Below are 17,145 nucleotides of genomic sequence, written 5' to 3' on the forward strand. Positions count from 1 at the left end.
GAGACAAAGAGAGAACAAAAAACTGGCATTTATCTTATTTCAGCAACATCTCAAAGTATTCCACAAAGTGCCCACTTTTTGGTCACCCTTTGATAATTTCCAAAACTCTCCCAGTCCTCAGGCTTACAACTATTCTTAACTTTTATCCATAACTAATATTATCCATAACTTCTATAGTATGCCATGAATGGATCTTTCCCACTATTGAATTATTGCCATAACTTTTAGTCTATTTGCCCAATTGAGCTTAAATCAGCTCTCCATCATACCTATGCATTGGACTTCAAGATTTTTAAATTTAACATGTAATCCAATTGCATTCTGCATTTTTCCCAGATGAACTTTTACTCTGAGATTACTAATTAACCATGCTTTGTTACACGATATTAGATCTAAAATAGCTTTATCCCTACCAGATAAGCATCCAGATAAATCATAAGTGATTTAGCAGTTCGGATCAGGAATTGGTGAGCTGATAGGAGACAGAGGGTGGTGGTTGATGGGAAATATTCAACCTGGAGTTCAGTTAAAGTGGTGTACCTGAAGGATCTGTTTTGGGGCCACTGCTGTTTGTCATTTTTATAAATGATCTAGATGAGGGTGTAGAAGGATGGATTAGTAAATTTGCTGACGACAAAGTCGGAGGAGTTGTAGACAGTGAGGATGGATGTTGCAGAGGGACATAGATAAGCTGCAGAGCTGGGCCAAGAGGTGGTAAATGGAGTTTAATACGGAAAAGTGAGAGGTGATTCACTTCAGTAAGAGTAACAGGAGTACTATTCTAATGAAAGGGCTATTGGAAGCACTCTTAGTAGTGTTGACGAGCAGAGAGATCTCGGGGTACATGTGCATAGCTCCCTGAAAGTTGGCACCCAGGTTGATAAGGTTGTTAAGAAGGCGTACAATGTGTTAGCTTTTATTGGTAGAGGGATTGAATTTTGGAGCCGTGAGGTCATGTTACAACTGTACAAAACTCTGGTGCGGCCGCACTTGGAGTATCGCGTACAGTTCTGGTCGCCGCATTATAAGAAAGATGTGGAGGCATTGGAAAGGGTGCAGAGGAGGTTTACCAGGATGTTCCCAGGTATGGTGGGAAGGTCTTATGAGGAAAGGCTGAGGGACTTGAGGTTATTTTCCTTAGAGAGAAGAAGGTTACGAGGTGACCTAATTGAGGCATACAAGATGATCAAAGGATTGGATAGGGTGGACAGTGAGAGCCTTTTTCCTCGGATGGCGATGGCTAACATGAGGGGACGTAGCTTTAAATTAAGGGGTGGTAGTTATAGGACGGATGACAGAGGTAGGTTCTTTACCCAGAGGGTAGTAAGGGTGTGGAATGCCCTGCCTGCAGCAGTTGTGGACTCACCAACTCTAAGGATGTTCAAATGGTCAGTGGATAGGCATATGGATAACATTGGAATAGTTTAGATTAGAGGGTCATTAGATTGGTTCCACTGGTCAGCACAACATTGAAGGCCAAAGGGCCTGCACTGCACTGTAATGTTCTATGTTCTACCTGGCTAATAACATATTGTTCACATAACCTGTCACAAAAGTATTTTATAAACACATCTTCCAGATCACCTCTGCTAATTTGATTTGTCCAGTCTTGATGGAGATTAAATACCTCATAATTACTGCATTACCTTTGTTCCAAGCTTCAATGATTTATTGTTTAATATCCTGTCCAATTGTATAGCTGATGCAAAGGGAGATATAAACTAGTTCCACCAGCATTTTCTGACCTCCACCGATATGGATTCTACTTCCTGCCCTTCTGAGCCAAGATCCTTTCTTACTACTGTTGTCATCCTCTAACAAGGGTAGATGCCATTCTGTCTCAAAATGTTAAGAAACCTGGTATATTCATTTCCCAATCTTGGTCACTTTGCGAAGTATAATCACGAGTTATTAAAAGCATTAACCACCTCTTTATCCAAGTAGTTATGTCTAAATCCATATTAATTATGTTGATCTCGCTTTTGAATTATGTTAACCACTAAAGTACTATAAAAGGGCTGACCTGCCTGTCACTATTCTAATGAAAGGTAGGCGTCAGAAACATTTATTGGGCCATATTCTGCTATGGCAGGGCATTTAATGGCATCTGCCATTAGTTAAATTTGTCCTGGACGCTTGATCTCAAAAGATTTTTGCCCACTAAGTTGCTGAAAGTATCAGCTGATAACAATGCAGGAAAAAAATAAGAAACTTGGAACCTGAGTGACCAGGACAATCAACTATTTATCTACTTGACAAATCAGATTGAACAATTTATAAATAAACAAATAGTAAACACTGAGAAGGAAGTGAAATTGGAGTGGGCGAACACAGCATCAAATCAGGTACTGAAAAAGGGAGAGAGAGATATTGAGACATACAGAAAATAAGTTTTTTTTAAAAAGAGTTACATTTTTAAAATCTCAAACAATTATTACTGTAAGAAATTAAGTTCCACACATCTAATAGATGATTTTTAGTGGCAATGAGATTGACTAACTACGTTATCACATTGTTAAAATGGTACTGATATTTGGAATGACAAGGCACACACAAATACAACAGTTTCATAACATGTTAATGGTGAGCCAGATAGCAAAATGCAAAGCTGTAGGTGAAGTGGCATTGCTTAGGCAGCAACTTTTGGCTACCATAGATCATAGCATATTAAGTCAAACTTTGAAGAAGCCAAAAATTCTCCCAAAAATGGGGATTGACATATAGTGCAGATTAGAAAACAGCAAATGTGAATACCAATGTTTAAAACAGGAGGCAGACAAAAAGCCTATAGGCCAGTTAGCTTAACTTCTGTAGCAGAGAAAATGCTTGAATTTATCAAAGAAGAAATAGCGAGACATCTAGATATAAGTTGTCCCATTGGTAAGAAGCAGCATAGGTTCATGAAGGGAAGGGGATGTTTGACTAATTTGGTGGAATTCTTTGAGAACATTACATGTGCAGTGGACACGTGATGGGGAACCTGTGGAGGTAGTGTACCTGGATTTCCAGAAGCATTTGACAAAGTGCCACACCAAAAGACTGTTACATAAGGTAAAGGTGCACAGTGTTACAGGTAATGTATTAGTACGTATAGAGGATTGGTTAACTAACAGAAAGCAAAGAATGGGGGTAAATGGGTATTTTTCTGATTGGCAATCAGTGACTAGTGACTTGCCTCAGGGATCAGTGTTGGGACCGCAATTGTTTATGATTTATATAGATGATTTGGAGTTGGGACCAAGCGTGGTGTGTCAAAATTCGCAGATGACGCTAAAATTAGTGGCAAAGTATGCAGAGGATGCTGAAAGTCTGCAAAGTCTAATTGAATGGGCGAGGGTCTGGCAGATGGAATACAATGTTGGTAAATGTGAAGTCATCCATTTTGGTAGGAATAACTGCAAAATGGACTATTATTTAAATGGTAAAAAATTGCAGCATACTGCTGTGCAGAGGACCTGGGTGTCCTTGTGCAGGAATCTCAAGGAGTTGGTTTGCAGGTGTAGCAGGTAATTAAAAAGGCAAATGGAATTTTGTTCTTCATTGTGAGAGGGATGGAGTTTAAAAACAGTGAGGTTATGTTGCAGCTGTATAAGGTGCTGGTGAGCCACACTTGGAGTACTGCGTACAATTTTCATCTCCTAACTTGAGAAAGGATATAATAGCACTGGAGGGGGTGCAGAGGAGATTCACAGACATGAGAGGATCAGCTTATGAGGAGAGACTGAGTAGACGGGGGTTATACTCATTGGAATTCAGAAGAACGAGGAAAGATCTTTTAGAAACATAGGATTATGAAGGGGAATAGATAAGATAGAAGCAAGGAAGTTGTTTCCACTGGCGGGTGAAACTAGCACTACGGAGCATAGCCTCAAAATAAGGGGAAGAACATTTAGGACTGAGTTGGGGAGGGACTTCTTCACACAGACGGTTGTGAATCTGTAAAATTTCGTGTCCAGTGAAGCAGTTGAGGCTACCTCATTGAATGTTTTTAAGGCAAGGATAGATAAATTTTTGAACAGTAAAGGAATTAAGGGTTATAGTGAGTGGGCAGGTAAGTGGAGCCGAATCCATGAAAAAGATCAGCCATGACCTTATTGAATGGCGGAACAGGCTCAAGAGACCAGATGGCCTACTCCTGCTCCTAGATCTTATGGTCTTATACAGACAGAATCCACAGCTGGACAGAGTAGATGGAGAGAAACTGTTGCCCCTCATAAAAAGATCAAGAATGAGGAGGAACAGATTTAAGGTGATTTCCAAAATAAACAAATGTGAGGGAAAAAAAAACTTTTTCACACGACATGCTAAAATTTATGGCCCTGTCAAGGAGAGGGTGGTGCTGAAAGATGTGGCAAGGCATTTGAATGTCCACTGACTTGAACGGGAGTGGAAAATTCCAATGGTATAAAATTCTACCCAAAGAGCGGTTCAGGTCTGGAACGCACAGCCTGGAAATGCGGTGGAGGCAGGGTCAAATTAGGTGTTCAAGAGGCTGCTAATTGATTACTTGAATAGAAACAATATGCAGAGGAAAAGGCAGAGGAATGGCACCAAACCTTAATGCTTGTTTGGTGCAGACACAATGGGCGAAATGGCTTCCTTCTGTATCATAAACAGAAAAAGCAAAACGTGAACTGCCAATTTGGATGGTCACAATTTTGAAACGTGAGAAAAGAATCTAATGTTAGTAATTATATTAATGTGGCATAGTTTATTGAATAAATTGTACAAAGACATCAAATAGGTTTAAGACCCTTCAAATTCAAATTGCCTTTGACATCTGAGACAAAGACTTCACCAAATTTATTCCGAGTCACTTTGGCCATGGCATTGTTGTAAGGATCCTACTCCAGATCCGATTTGGCACTTTTGCATCATTCCTCCACAACAAATCACTTTCCTCTCCATTCTCTGAATTGGAGGATTCCATGCTCTTTTTAACAATCTGATGACACTTTTGTGCACTAGTTGCAGCCCAGGATTTCATAATCATCCATACAAAAACATTAAGCAGGATAGCACAGATACTTCCATTCTTTGTGAAAGTTATTGTCTCAGCCAACCATCCACTGATTCCATTTGGCGCCAATATGATTCTTAAATGCCTTGTTAAGACATGTCAACAGGTTGACCTACACTATATACGGAGGGATGGTCCAGCATCCAATATGGATGTTATTCATTCACAGGAACATCTTGATCTCATTGATTATACAAGATCTGAACATGTGCCACAGTAAGCTGCATTTTTACATAGGCCAGTTCTACATATTATTGAACCATAATTTCAGAACTTCTCGCCATCCTCTAGATCCAATTGTTGTGATGGACATGCACAAAGTCTCCTGCAGGGAACTTGATGTTCAGCACAGTTTTACATTTTTAAAAAGCCCACACGATTTAACTTTGTTGTGGTGCCCCTGCAGGCCTGTACTACTGTGAATCCTGTCTTCTCATGTCCTCTTGTTTTCACTAGAGCTGTTTTCAAACCTTTCCACTCACCAGTTTGATTGCTGGACGTTTCATCCATGTGTCAGAGTGATTTAATGGGTACTTGTGTTTTTGTCATAGTCTGATGATAAACTATTGGAAACTGGTAATTGTGATTTTGAAATCTTTTGGTAGTGACCTTAACATCCTGCCACAACATTAGACAATTTCATTCCATGAAGGCAGCTACATCCACTAGCCGCTGGTCTGAAATGTTTATAGTTGATTCAAGATTGAAATAATAGGCTAAATTCAACAAATGTGCTTCTTGACTTAAGTTGCAGTAACATTTACCCCCAAGTTATTGCTGTCATTAAGTCCGCAGAGGAGACAACATACAAAAGGGTCCTGAGGGGCAATTTTTTCACACAGAGCGGTGAGTGTCTGGAACAAGCTGCCAGAGGTAGTAGTAGAGGTGGCTACAATTTTGCCTTCTAAAAAGCGTTTAGATAGTTACATGGGTAAGATGGGTATAGAGGGATATGGGCCAAATGCGGGCAATTAGCACTAGCTTAGGGGTTAAAAAAAAGGGCAGCAAGGACAAGTTGGGATGAAGGGCCAGTTTCCATGCTGTAAACTTCTAATGACTCTAAGTTGCATTAGCATCATCCTTATTTTGACAGCAAAATCTGGTCAGATGAACTGACCTCTTATTCAGTCCCATGTGCATTAAAGTCTTTACATCAGGATTCTGAATGCTATTGGCCATATTACTGACACAAATCTGTACACTTGGAAGACTCCCATACAACTGAACATCTACAGATTACAATCATTTCCCTGATGCTTAATGGACACATTCCCTGCACAATAGATAAAGTATAAGTCATAAAACGATATAGACCAGAATGTTCCAGGTTTTACCCTTATTTCTGTGCTAAATTAGCCACCTTAATCCAGGCAGAAGCTGAGGTTCAACAATCGACCTATGAAACTTTGGTATAGGAAAGAAGAAAATAAAATTAGCCACTGTCCCCATGCCTAATTGGTATTGTGGTTGTCCTTCTGGTAAGTGTGTGGATAAAAGGACTTTGGTTGAGGACCTAATCAAGTTTTGTGGTTAGATTTTTGTCTTGAAAAGGGGTAACTGGAGATGGGAAATGTTGTGATTCAGCAGACCTGCCTTGATAGAAAGTACCTCATCAGAACCAACTTTTATTCAGGTGGAGGTGGGGGAGCAGGACAGGGTGGGTCTGTGTGGGATGGAATCGGGCACACCACCCTGCAAGTGGATCAGAGGCAGCAGTCTGCCGAATGCAGTTTAAGAGGGCCGACTTGGTTTTCTGGGACTTTGTCCCAATTGTACGTTTATATTTTAGGCCTCTGTCCCTCACACACTGCTCATAATCACACCCACCTCCAAAGGTCCTTCATACAGGGCGGCATGGTGGCACAGTGGTTAGCACTGCTGTCTCATAGTACTGGGGCCCAGGTTCAATTCTGGCCTCGAGTTATTGTCTATGTCGAATTTGCATTCTCCCTGTGTCTGCTTGTGTTTTCTCCGGGTGCTCCAGTTTCCTCCCACAAGTCCAAAGATGTGTGGGTTATGTTAATTGGCCAAGCTGAATTGACCCTAGTGTCAGAGGGAGTAACAGGGTAAATATGGGGGTTATGGGGATAAAGCCTGGGCAAGATCGTGATCCGTGCTGACTCAATGGGCTGAATGGTTTCCTGCACTATAGGGATTATGATTCAAGGAAATCTGCTTCAACTATTCTGTTGACACTCCATGCCAACGCAAGGCATTTCTATGCACATTTACCCTGTACTGATCTGTACAGAACTAATGAATCCTCTGGTAATAATGGCACTGCACAACGAGATTTGGTTGATAGCCCAGATTCCCACAATAGGGTTAAAATTTGTTGACAGATATAGAGAAGTGAAAACTTTGCCTGTTGAGAGCTTTATAATGTTATAAGTCATATACATAAAGCATTTTCCCACAATGAAAAGCTACCCATATAGATAAACTCCCCTTTGTGCCAATCGCGGCTTAGTTGTAGCACTATCCCTTGAGCCAGAAGGTTTTGGGTTCATATTCCATTCCAGAAAAATATCGGCTGACACTCCAATGCAGTATCGAAGGAGCAACGTATGGCCGAGATGCGATATTTCAAATAAGACGTTAAACCGAAGTTCCATCTGCTCCTCAGGTGAATGTAAACGATCTCAAAGCACTATTTCAAGAAACAGCAGGCAAATTCTTTCCAGTAACCTAGCTAAAATTTATCCCTCAATCCAGATCCGAATGGCAATCCACAAAAACAGATTGTGATCAGAATCATACTGTTGTTTGTGGGATCTTGCTATATGCAAATTAGCTACTCTCTTTCCCGTATTACAATAGTAACTACACTTCAAAATACTTAACAGACTCTACATCACTCAGGCACTTCATAGAGTTGTAAAAGGTTTTACACATAAATGCAAATTTTAAAACATATTTTTGACTTCCATCACCTGCAAAAACAGAAGTGAAGAAAACTTTTGAAGGATAGACTTGCCCTCCTCTCATTCCACAAAATAACTTTGAAAAGAGAAACACAAAAAAAACCAGAATGAGCCATGAGCAGATAGTTACGGAAAATGGACTTTAATTTCTACCCGTGAGCAACATACGGAAGATCACTGATCAATGTAATCCCTGATCACAACAATCCCATTTGGTAAATGGAGCAGTAAAGAACATGCGAGTTATTTAACAGCACTTACATTTGGAAATATCCCTCCTTTCTTCACGTTCTTCGGGTGATCGAACTGAACATGGTCGAGCATTAAGTACAAGGAAAAGATCACCACGCAGAATACAGCACTTCCAAATATAGTGAATTGCCTGCTCAGTTTCATTTTTGTGTCTTTTTACACATTTAAAGACGTAAAAACATGGACGGCATTTGTATAGTATTTTAATATTTCCGAACGGTGGTACAAAAAGTTCCTCCCGAAGGGGAACGCAGAATGAATTGCATCATTAGACTAATCAGCAAACACAGGAAGCAAACGCTTTCCTGTCACATGCACCGAGTGGCAGTACCGTATAGAAATCGCATCGGTTTTCAAACACGCCTCCCCATAAAGCTTCAATGCCAAGAACAACTTCACCGTATCGTAAGAGAGTTGCTCTCAGTACACTTATCCGAGTAAAATGTAATATCTTCGTAAAGAAAAAGGCCAAGAGTCAGTTAGTGGAGCTAAGCAGGTTAGGTGGAGTCAGATGTTGGAAACAAGAGTGGCGAAAAACAGCAGCTCCACCAGGTGCACAACAACCTGTATTTCCACTTCTCGACGTTTCTCAAGCAAACGGTGTAGTCAGAGTAACTGAGTTCACACGTCCGTGTTCACCACCCTCTTCGTGCAGTTCTATAACATGTTCGGAATTTGAAAGCGGCCACACGTTAAAAATGAACATAAACTCGTTTCGCAAGTGGCGGTCCTCGGTGAATTGGAAGAGAACCGGTGGCGATTTAATTACTGGCTGTGTTGTCACCCTATCATCAAATTCTTCAATCTCGCCGACCTTTGCTCTGCAAATATCTTTTGCTTGTCCTTTTGCCCCGGTCTCCTAAGCGTTAATCGATTTCAGTGTTTTGGTAAATCAGCCGTCCTGCTGGATGTGCAGTACCTGGTCGGTTAACTCCTTCCTCGGAGCCTGTTTGTCAGCACTCGGTCACCCCTAGCCCCCTGAATTAAACGATAACGAACCATAAACTCAACCAAGGCGAATATTGTTTTGCAAATCTAAGCAGAATCGTTTCACTTCCTCCTCAGCGAGGGTGTAGCAAGTTTTTTTTAAGTGTGCTGCATGTAGTATTTTTCTAAATGGAAATATTTGGGTAGTTCTTTAAAGACTGCGTGCTTCTTTGTTGTCAATAAACGTATGTTGGAGAAAAACATTATATCGAGGTTAGCCAATTCCGAGAGGCACGAAAACGCCCACAACTTCCTCCACTCGCAACTGAAGAGCTTCCCTTTGCTCCAGCCCCACTCCAAATTCTAGTCCGAAACACCGCGCAACTACTCTAGAGGCCTATTTGCGTACGTTTACAACGTCGATTAGTGTTTTATTTTTATTCGCAGCTCTCTGTAATGTGTGTTGTGTATGTGCTCAATTCCTCACCCCATCCCCTCCCCCTCCGCGGTTTTTTTTAATTTTGTCAGTTGCTGTTCACGGGCTCGAGCCACAAAATCAAACACCGCCTCGCGCGGACGCTCAGTCACATGGGCTGGAAGGAAGCCGCGCATGCGGCAATCATGAGCCCTGCTTGTAGCTGAGCAGCCATGAACACAACCGAGAGCAAGTTAGTTTTTTTTGATCGCGGCGAAACAAGTAGTGGGGCTAATGTTATTACCAATTTAAGGCGGAATGAAAATACTATCCATGTGGCAGCGTGCCGCAAAAAAAGATGGTCGGATCAGGTCGATTGGGTGGAAAGATGAGAACAGTTCACATTTCAGATAGGAGGTCTATTTTTCCTTTTTTTAATTCTGTCATGGGATGTTCAAGGCCAGCATTTTTCCCCTATCCCTCATTACTGTTGAACTGTTTGGCTTATTTGGCCATTTCAGTGGGCAGTTAGTTACGAGTCAGTTATGGATCAGGAGTCTCATGGAAGTCAAATGGGGTGTTGAAAGTAGAATTCCTTCCCTAAAGCACGTTAGTAAACCAAGTCTGTTTACAACAATCGATAGTGGTTTCACAGTCACCATTACTTTTCAATTCCAGATTTTATTAATTGAGTTTAGCCCAGGCCTCTAGATTACCAGTCCAGTGGATAATAGTACCACAATACCATCAATTTTCCTCATCCTTGGTAAGGTTACCTGCAGACAGAAATAAAACATTGTATTTTTATGGCATTTTTAAAATCACCCATGCCCTTCATAGGAGTGTTAATGTCAAAATTTGAGCTGTATAGTCGGAAGCAAGTTGCCCTGGAAATCTTTTTTGATTAAAAGTGAAAAATGTGGGGTCTGAAATAAAAACCAAGTGTTGGAAAAACTGGTTAGGGAGTGTCTGGAAAGGGAAATACGGTTAATTGGTAGACTTCCAAAGAAGAATGTGGTATAGTGGCTAGCGCTGCTGCCTCCCAGCACCAGGGACCAAGATTCAATTCTGGCCTTGGGTGACAGCTTGTGTGGAGTTTGCACATTCTCCCCATGTCTGTGGGTTTCCTCCCCGAGTCCAAAGACCTGCAGATTAGGTGATTGATCATGCTAAATTGCCCTTACTGCCCCAAGATGTGTAGGATTAGCCATGGGAAATGTGTGGAGTTATGGAGCTGGGGCCTGGGTAAGTTACTCTGTCAGAGAGTTGGTGTAGAATCAATGGGCTAAATGGCTTCTTCTGCACTCTAGGGGTTCTAGGAAGGCTGATCTGCAAAAATCCTCCCACACAGAACTTCAACACAAATTTCACTTGGACAAATGAATGGAAATCATTGGACATGATAAACATATACCTGATCTCAAATCAACTCAACAACTGCTTGGTTTTAATGTTCCAAGTAAAGTGGTCCATCCTCAACAAATTCAGGATTGGCCATGGCCCCTGCTTAACCTTCACAGGTTGAACATTAGTGTCAGTTCTCTATATGCATGTGAGAGAGTGCAAACTATGCATCACATCATAGTAGAGTGTCCAGTCCACAGACTCAGCAGACGCCGATCTGCACTCAATACAACAGAACCAGAAGAAATTGCGTATCTTGGGGATATTGCATTTGTTAAATAAATAAATCCTCAAGTTTTTTTTCAGAATGGAAGGTTTCTTGGAAGATTACAACCAGCGCATCCACTATCCCTGTAGCCACTTCCTTTAGCGTTCTAGGATGCAACCCATCATGTCCAGAGAACGTATCGGCCTTCGACCCCATTAGTTTCTCTAGTACTTTTTCTCTAATGATGGTTATTGCATGTATTTTCTCTTTTGCCCCTTGATTATTTAGTAGTTTTGGAATGCTCTTAGTGTCTTTTACCTTGAACTGATGCAAAAATATTTATTTAACTCCTGCCATTTCTTGGTTCTACTTTATTATTTCCCAAGTCTCATTTTCTAAGATGTTAAGGTGCTGGTTATGCAGTTAGATTGTACCCCCAATTTTCTTTTATATATTTGACGTAAATGTGTGGATAGGATGCTTCATTCCAGGTGTGACTCTACTACATATTAGGGTTGTTTATCAAGGAGGCCATTTAACATGTGTTTATGGCAGCTCTCTGCAAGAGCAATTCATCTAATCCCACTCTCCTAGCTGTAGCTCTTCAGGTATTTGAAAGTCTCAATTGAATCATTCCCAGTGTTGTTCCCAGAACTGAACATAATCCAGTTGAGGCAAAACCAGTCTTTTATTCAGCTTTGTCATAACTTCCATATTGTTGTACTCTTTGTCCCTATTTATCAAGCTTAGGATCCCATATGCTTTATTAGCCACGTCCAGTTAATATTCTACAACTTTAGGATCGAATCCCATCACAGTACAAGGTGGAATTTGAATTCACCCAATAAACAAATCTGGAATTATTAGTCAAATGTTGTAAACACCCATTTGGTTCACTCATGCCCTTTAGGGAAGGAAATGGACATGCTTACCTGTGATTCCAGATCCACAGCAATGTGGTTGACTCTTAAATGCTCTCTGAAATGGCTTAACAAGCTACTCAGTTGTATTAAATTGCTAGAAAGTCTATAGTGAATGAAACTGGATAGATCATTTGGCTTTGAGTTAGGTGCTGAAAATGACTACAGCAAACTGAGCCCTGATAACTGCAAAGTTCTTGTCACTAACATCTGAGCTTATGCCAAAATTGGGAGAGTTGTCTCTCAGATTAGAGACAGCCTGACATAGTCATACTCACCGGACCATACCTTATAGATAGTGCCCCAGACACTACCATCACCATCCCTGAATATGTTGTGCCCCACAGGCATGACCGAACCAGCAAAGATAGTGACAGCACAGTGGTGTACAGTTGGGAACCAATTGCCCTGGAAATCTTCAATATTCCTGGATCCATTGAAGTCTTGTGGTATTAGGTCATACATGGGTAAGGAAACCTACTGATTATCAAGTATTGTCCCACTCCCACTCTTAGCTGATGAATCACTACTCCTCCATGTTTAGCACAACTTAGAGGAAGCATTGGGGTGGTATGATGTTAGTATACCTTTAAGAAATTTTTTTTTAAATCAGGTTCACTGCTGTTGTAAGACCTTTTCAGGTTTTTTTTCTTTATTTCTGGGCTCCTGCTAGAAAGTCCTTTTATTACTGCTTAAATGGGGTTTTGTTTGTTTTTACTCTGGGATCTCTTATGACTTTGCATTGTGAGGGGGAAGTCAAAATCAGGTGATTCCTCTCAGGAAAAAAAATTCTAAGAATTAATTTTCTTTTTTAGTTTAGAAGAATGTGGACGTCAAACCAAAAGCAGCATTTCTGTCTCTCTCTCTCTGGTATTATAGAGTCTGCTGTTAGCTGGAAGCAAGGTTTCTGGCGTCCCTGGAGTAGGAAATCTGCTGTTGGTGGGTGGCTTGCCGAGAGTCTCTTTCTTGGTAGTGTTTTGGGAAACTGTTCTGACATCAGACTGTTCTGGGTGTATATCCAGAGGGCTGCTAGAAGTAACAAGACGAGGAAGTCAGAGTTTCAATTTTCTGCCCAAAGAATTACATTTCAGCATCATGTGAGCATTTGAACTTTATGTACTGAACCTGTGTAAAGGGTTTGTATAGGGATGTTTGATTGTAACATTTTAGATATATTTGTTAAGAGTCACACAATATCATGGTTGTTTTGTTTTTGTTTGTACTTGATAAAAGTTATTGCTAATTTTCTTTCTATACATGTTAACTGTATTCTTAAATAAACTTTGTTTGATAAAAGCGACATTTGAATCATACGTGAAGTGAGACTTATCCTATTCAAATTCAAAGTGCAAAATTTATGATCTAGGCAGACTTCATAAAACATGAAAAATTTGAAGTTTCTGACCTGAGTTATAATAGTGACAAAGATGCAGAATTTATTCTGGGTGGGGGATTTCAATATCCTCACCATGAGTAGCTGAATAGCACCACTGCAGAATAAGCTGGCTGAGTCCTAAAGGACATAGCTTTCAATTTCTACTGAAGCTAGCTTGTGTCACTGGGAGTAATACAGATATTAATGACTTCAAGTTGCTACTTAGATATCTAACAGTTGGACTTCAGTATGTGCGATGTCATCGGTGCCAATGTGTATCTCTCCCTTCCCCTTGCAGCATTTTCTCTGTGATGTCTTTACTCTGGCACCAGGGAGGCTATACACCATGCAGCACTCAATTATGAAAATGCTTGTCTGCATTGACTGGTAGAAAGCTGAGATTAACAGTCAAGAATTGTTTTTCTGATTGGAAGACTGTGTCCAGTGGGGGTCATACAGGGACCAATGTTGGGGTCCTTGCTGTTTGTGATTTGTACAAGTGATTTAGACTTGAATGTAGGAGGGTGGATCAGTAAGTTTGCAGATGTTACGAAAATTGATAGGTGGTAAATAGTGAGGAGTATAGCTTTAGATTATGGGAGAATATAGATAGGATGATCAGTAGCAAATGGAATTCAGTCTTGGCAAGTGTGAGTTGATGCACCTGGGCAGGGCAAACTAGGCAAGGAATACATGATGAATGGCAGGACCCTGGGAAGCATCAAAGATCAAACAGACATTGGTATGCATGAAACTGGTCTCTTAAGGTAGCAGAACAGTTGGATAAAGTGGTTAAGATGGCATAGGACTTGTTTGTCTTCATTAGCTGAGGCATAAAGTTTAAGAGCAGGGAGCTTATACTGGAACTATATGCAACATTGGTTAGGCCACAACTAGAGTATTGTGTGCAGTTCTGGAATCCACATTATAGGAGGGATGTTATAACATTGGAATGGGTGCAGAGGAGATTTACTAGGACGTTGCTTGGACTGGAGAGTTTTAATTGTGAAGAAAAATTGGATAAACTGGTGCTGTTTTGGAGCAAGGGAGACTGAGGGGGACACGATTGAGATGTATAAAATTATGAGGGGCATACATAATGTAGACTGGAAGAAACTTTTCTCCTTAGTGGAGGGAATAATGATAAGGGGGCATAAAAGGTGAGGAGCAGGAAGATTAGAGGGAATGTGAGCAAAAACGTTTTCATTTAGAGGGTGGTGGGAATCTGGAACTGATTTGCTGAAAGGGTGGTGGAGGTAGAGACCCTCAACATAAGTATTTAGATGTGCATTTGCGATGTGAAGGCATACAAGGCTGTGGGCCAAGTGTTCAAAAATGGGATTAGAGCAGTTAGGTAGTTTGTCTTTGACTGATGCAGACACATGAAATGTCCAGAAGGGCCTTTTCTGTGCTGCATACCTGTTATGACTCCATTTTTTGGAATTTCCTATGACAACTTCATTTCTACTCTTTTCTGTTCCCTCTTGTGGAGCCCCTTGCCCATTGGTGCCATTGTTGGGAATGCACCTCTTCGGGGTGATATCATTCCCAGCAGTCTCAAAAGTTGAACACTGGTTTGAGAATGAAACCCCACACACTGAAAACTCCTGCATCTTCCCTTCGTCTGGATGGCAACCGCCATTCTCGTCGCCAGTGGGGGTGACCACTTCTTGGAATGTGAACCAGAACACATTCACCTGTTCTGAGGTTCCACATCTGCCTCTTAAGCTTGGAAGCTGGAGACAATTCCTACACGTGATCCTCTAACACACATGAAATGTACAGAGGTTTCCATATGGCATGGAATTACACCGTTAGTTGCAGGGATTTTATTTCTAAAGTGTTCAGCTTTTCCATCCCATTTTTCTTTCTACGTCATGTTTCAGGGGAAAATCCACCAATGGCTATAGACTGTATTTGGGTTGGAAATTGTGAAAAGATTGTAATCTTAAGTGGTTTGATTCCAAGCATCTCCTTGAATAATTGTGCATTTCCCCAAATCTTTCACTACTATCGCAACTCTCAACTGTTTCACTTTCCCACAACTCAATACTGCATACTCATTGCTGTTCCTACTCATTTGAACTACCTGTTGAATGTATGCATTGTCCCTTCCCCTTTACTCTGCTGTACATGACCTCATCGCTTACTGTATCTCTATTTGTGTGCTTCCCCATTAGGTAGGTGATAAGCTGCTCAGACTTTCCCATCCTGATCACTTCCCCACCTCCCCAGTTGCCTCCCACCTTTGATTGCCTGAAGGCTCTGCTGGCATTAGAGCAGCTCAAAATTGATGTGCACTTCATCAACAAGCTGCCTGGGATGTGCAAGTATCTAAAAGCTCATTTGTTTAATTTACATGAGATCAGAGGCCTGATTTTGATTGAACCTTGGGCCTACCTGCTCTGACGCAGGAATCATTTGTACTCGGTTTCTGCAAGTAAGCTGACTTCGCACTATGTAATTTCCACGTATCAGTATTTGCATGCACCAGATGTGGTGGCACAGTGATTAGCACTGCTGCCTCATAGCGACAGGGACCCTGGTTTGATTCCCGGCTTGGATAACTTGGTGCGGAGTCTGCACATTCTCCCCGTGTCTATGTGGGTTTCCTCTGGATGCTCTGATTTCCTTCCATAGTCTGAAAGATGTGCTGGTTGGGTGCATTGGCCATGCTAAATTCTACACTTTTGAATATTTCCAGATATGCCATTTTCCCATTTAGCCCACATCCATCTGCTCCCAAAACAGTTTAACAATCAGCATTGCTGCCATGCATCATTTGTATTGCTTTTATTGTGTGAACAGTAAATTGCCTCTTTAACTATCAGAAAAATGTGTAGCTTAATGTTCTCTGCTGTCTCACTTCCTGCATGATAATATGAAGTATATCAAGTGAAGTTGTTGTTAGTTGAAAGAAACTTTATGTTGTAAATACTGCATTCCAAAAGGAACCATACTTTGCATTCCAATATAGTCTGAATTATTCTGTTGATGGCATCTCTTCAACCAGACTTTTCATTGTTGTCTATGTGTTCTAACTTGTATATGGTTGTTAATTGTTGAAAATTCTGTTTCTAAATATACACAATGTTTAAATTGCAAATTGGTAGCTTTTCTTGCATCTTGACATTTTTTTCATTTAATTCAGTAAGCTGACTATAACAGGAACAACAGTGAAGCATGGTTTTCTCTGATATTTCACTACTTTTTAAAACACTTTTGCTATTTTCTAATTTTTTAAAATTAATAATTGATTCAGCAAGATTGATACAGGAAGAGCTACTTCCTCTGGTGGGGGAATTATGAACAAGAGGTGTTATCTTAAAACTCAGGAGTAAAATTACACAGCATTTTGCAAATCTGAAACACTCTCCCCTATGTTTAATTACTATTTTGATTGGATTTGCATACAATTTAGTAACTGTTCTAGTGCACAATACTCAAGTAATTTGCATATCAAAATAAGTGCATACGTTTTATAAATGGTAAAATGTCACTTTATCTTCAGGGAAAGATTGTGGTATGTACGCAGAAAATCACTAGCACCACTGACTATCTGATGTTGATATTACTTCTGGTTCTCTCTATATATGCTGATGAGTACAAAGCTTCCAAAAAATAGATTGAGCAAAGTTAAATCAGTGAAAAGAGACAACATAAAGAACCTGTTGCAGGAAGCAGTTAAGCTGTGAAATAA

General features: G+C 40.7%; 1 protein-coding gene across 2 annotated transcripts in view; it reads right to left on the reverse strand.

Moving 5' to 3' along the window:
- The window catches only part of man2a1 (mannosidase, alpha, class 2A, member 1), a 172,154-nt gene extending 156,014 nt beyond the window's left edge, over window positions 1–16,140 (reverse strand). For both annotated transcript variants that reach the window (XM_080189037.1, XM_080189035.1), the window contains exon 1: window positions 8,206–16,140. In XM_080189037.1, the coding sequence (XP_080045163.1) occupies window positions 8,206–8,340 (135 nt within the window). In that variant the 5' untranslated portion in view covers window positions 8,341–16,140. The remainder of the gene's footprint in view (window positions 1–8,205) is intronic.
- Window positions 16,141–17,145: the final 1,005 nt, after the last annotated feature.

The sequence above is a fragment of the Carcharhinus amblyrhynchos genome, chromosome 5 (genome assembly GCF_965287045.1).
Source record: "Carcharhinus amblyrhynchos chromosome 5, sCarAmb.v2.hapA, whole genome shotgun sequence".
NCBI classification, from domain to species: domain Eukaryota; kingdom Metazoa; phylum Chordata; class Chondrichthyes; order Carcharhiniformes; family Carcharhinidae; genus Carcharhinus; species Carcharhinus amblyrhynchos.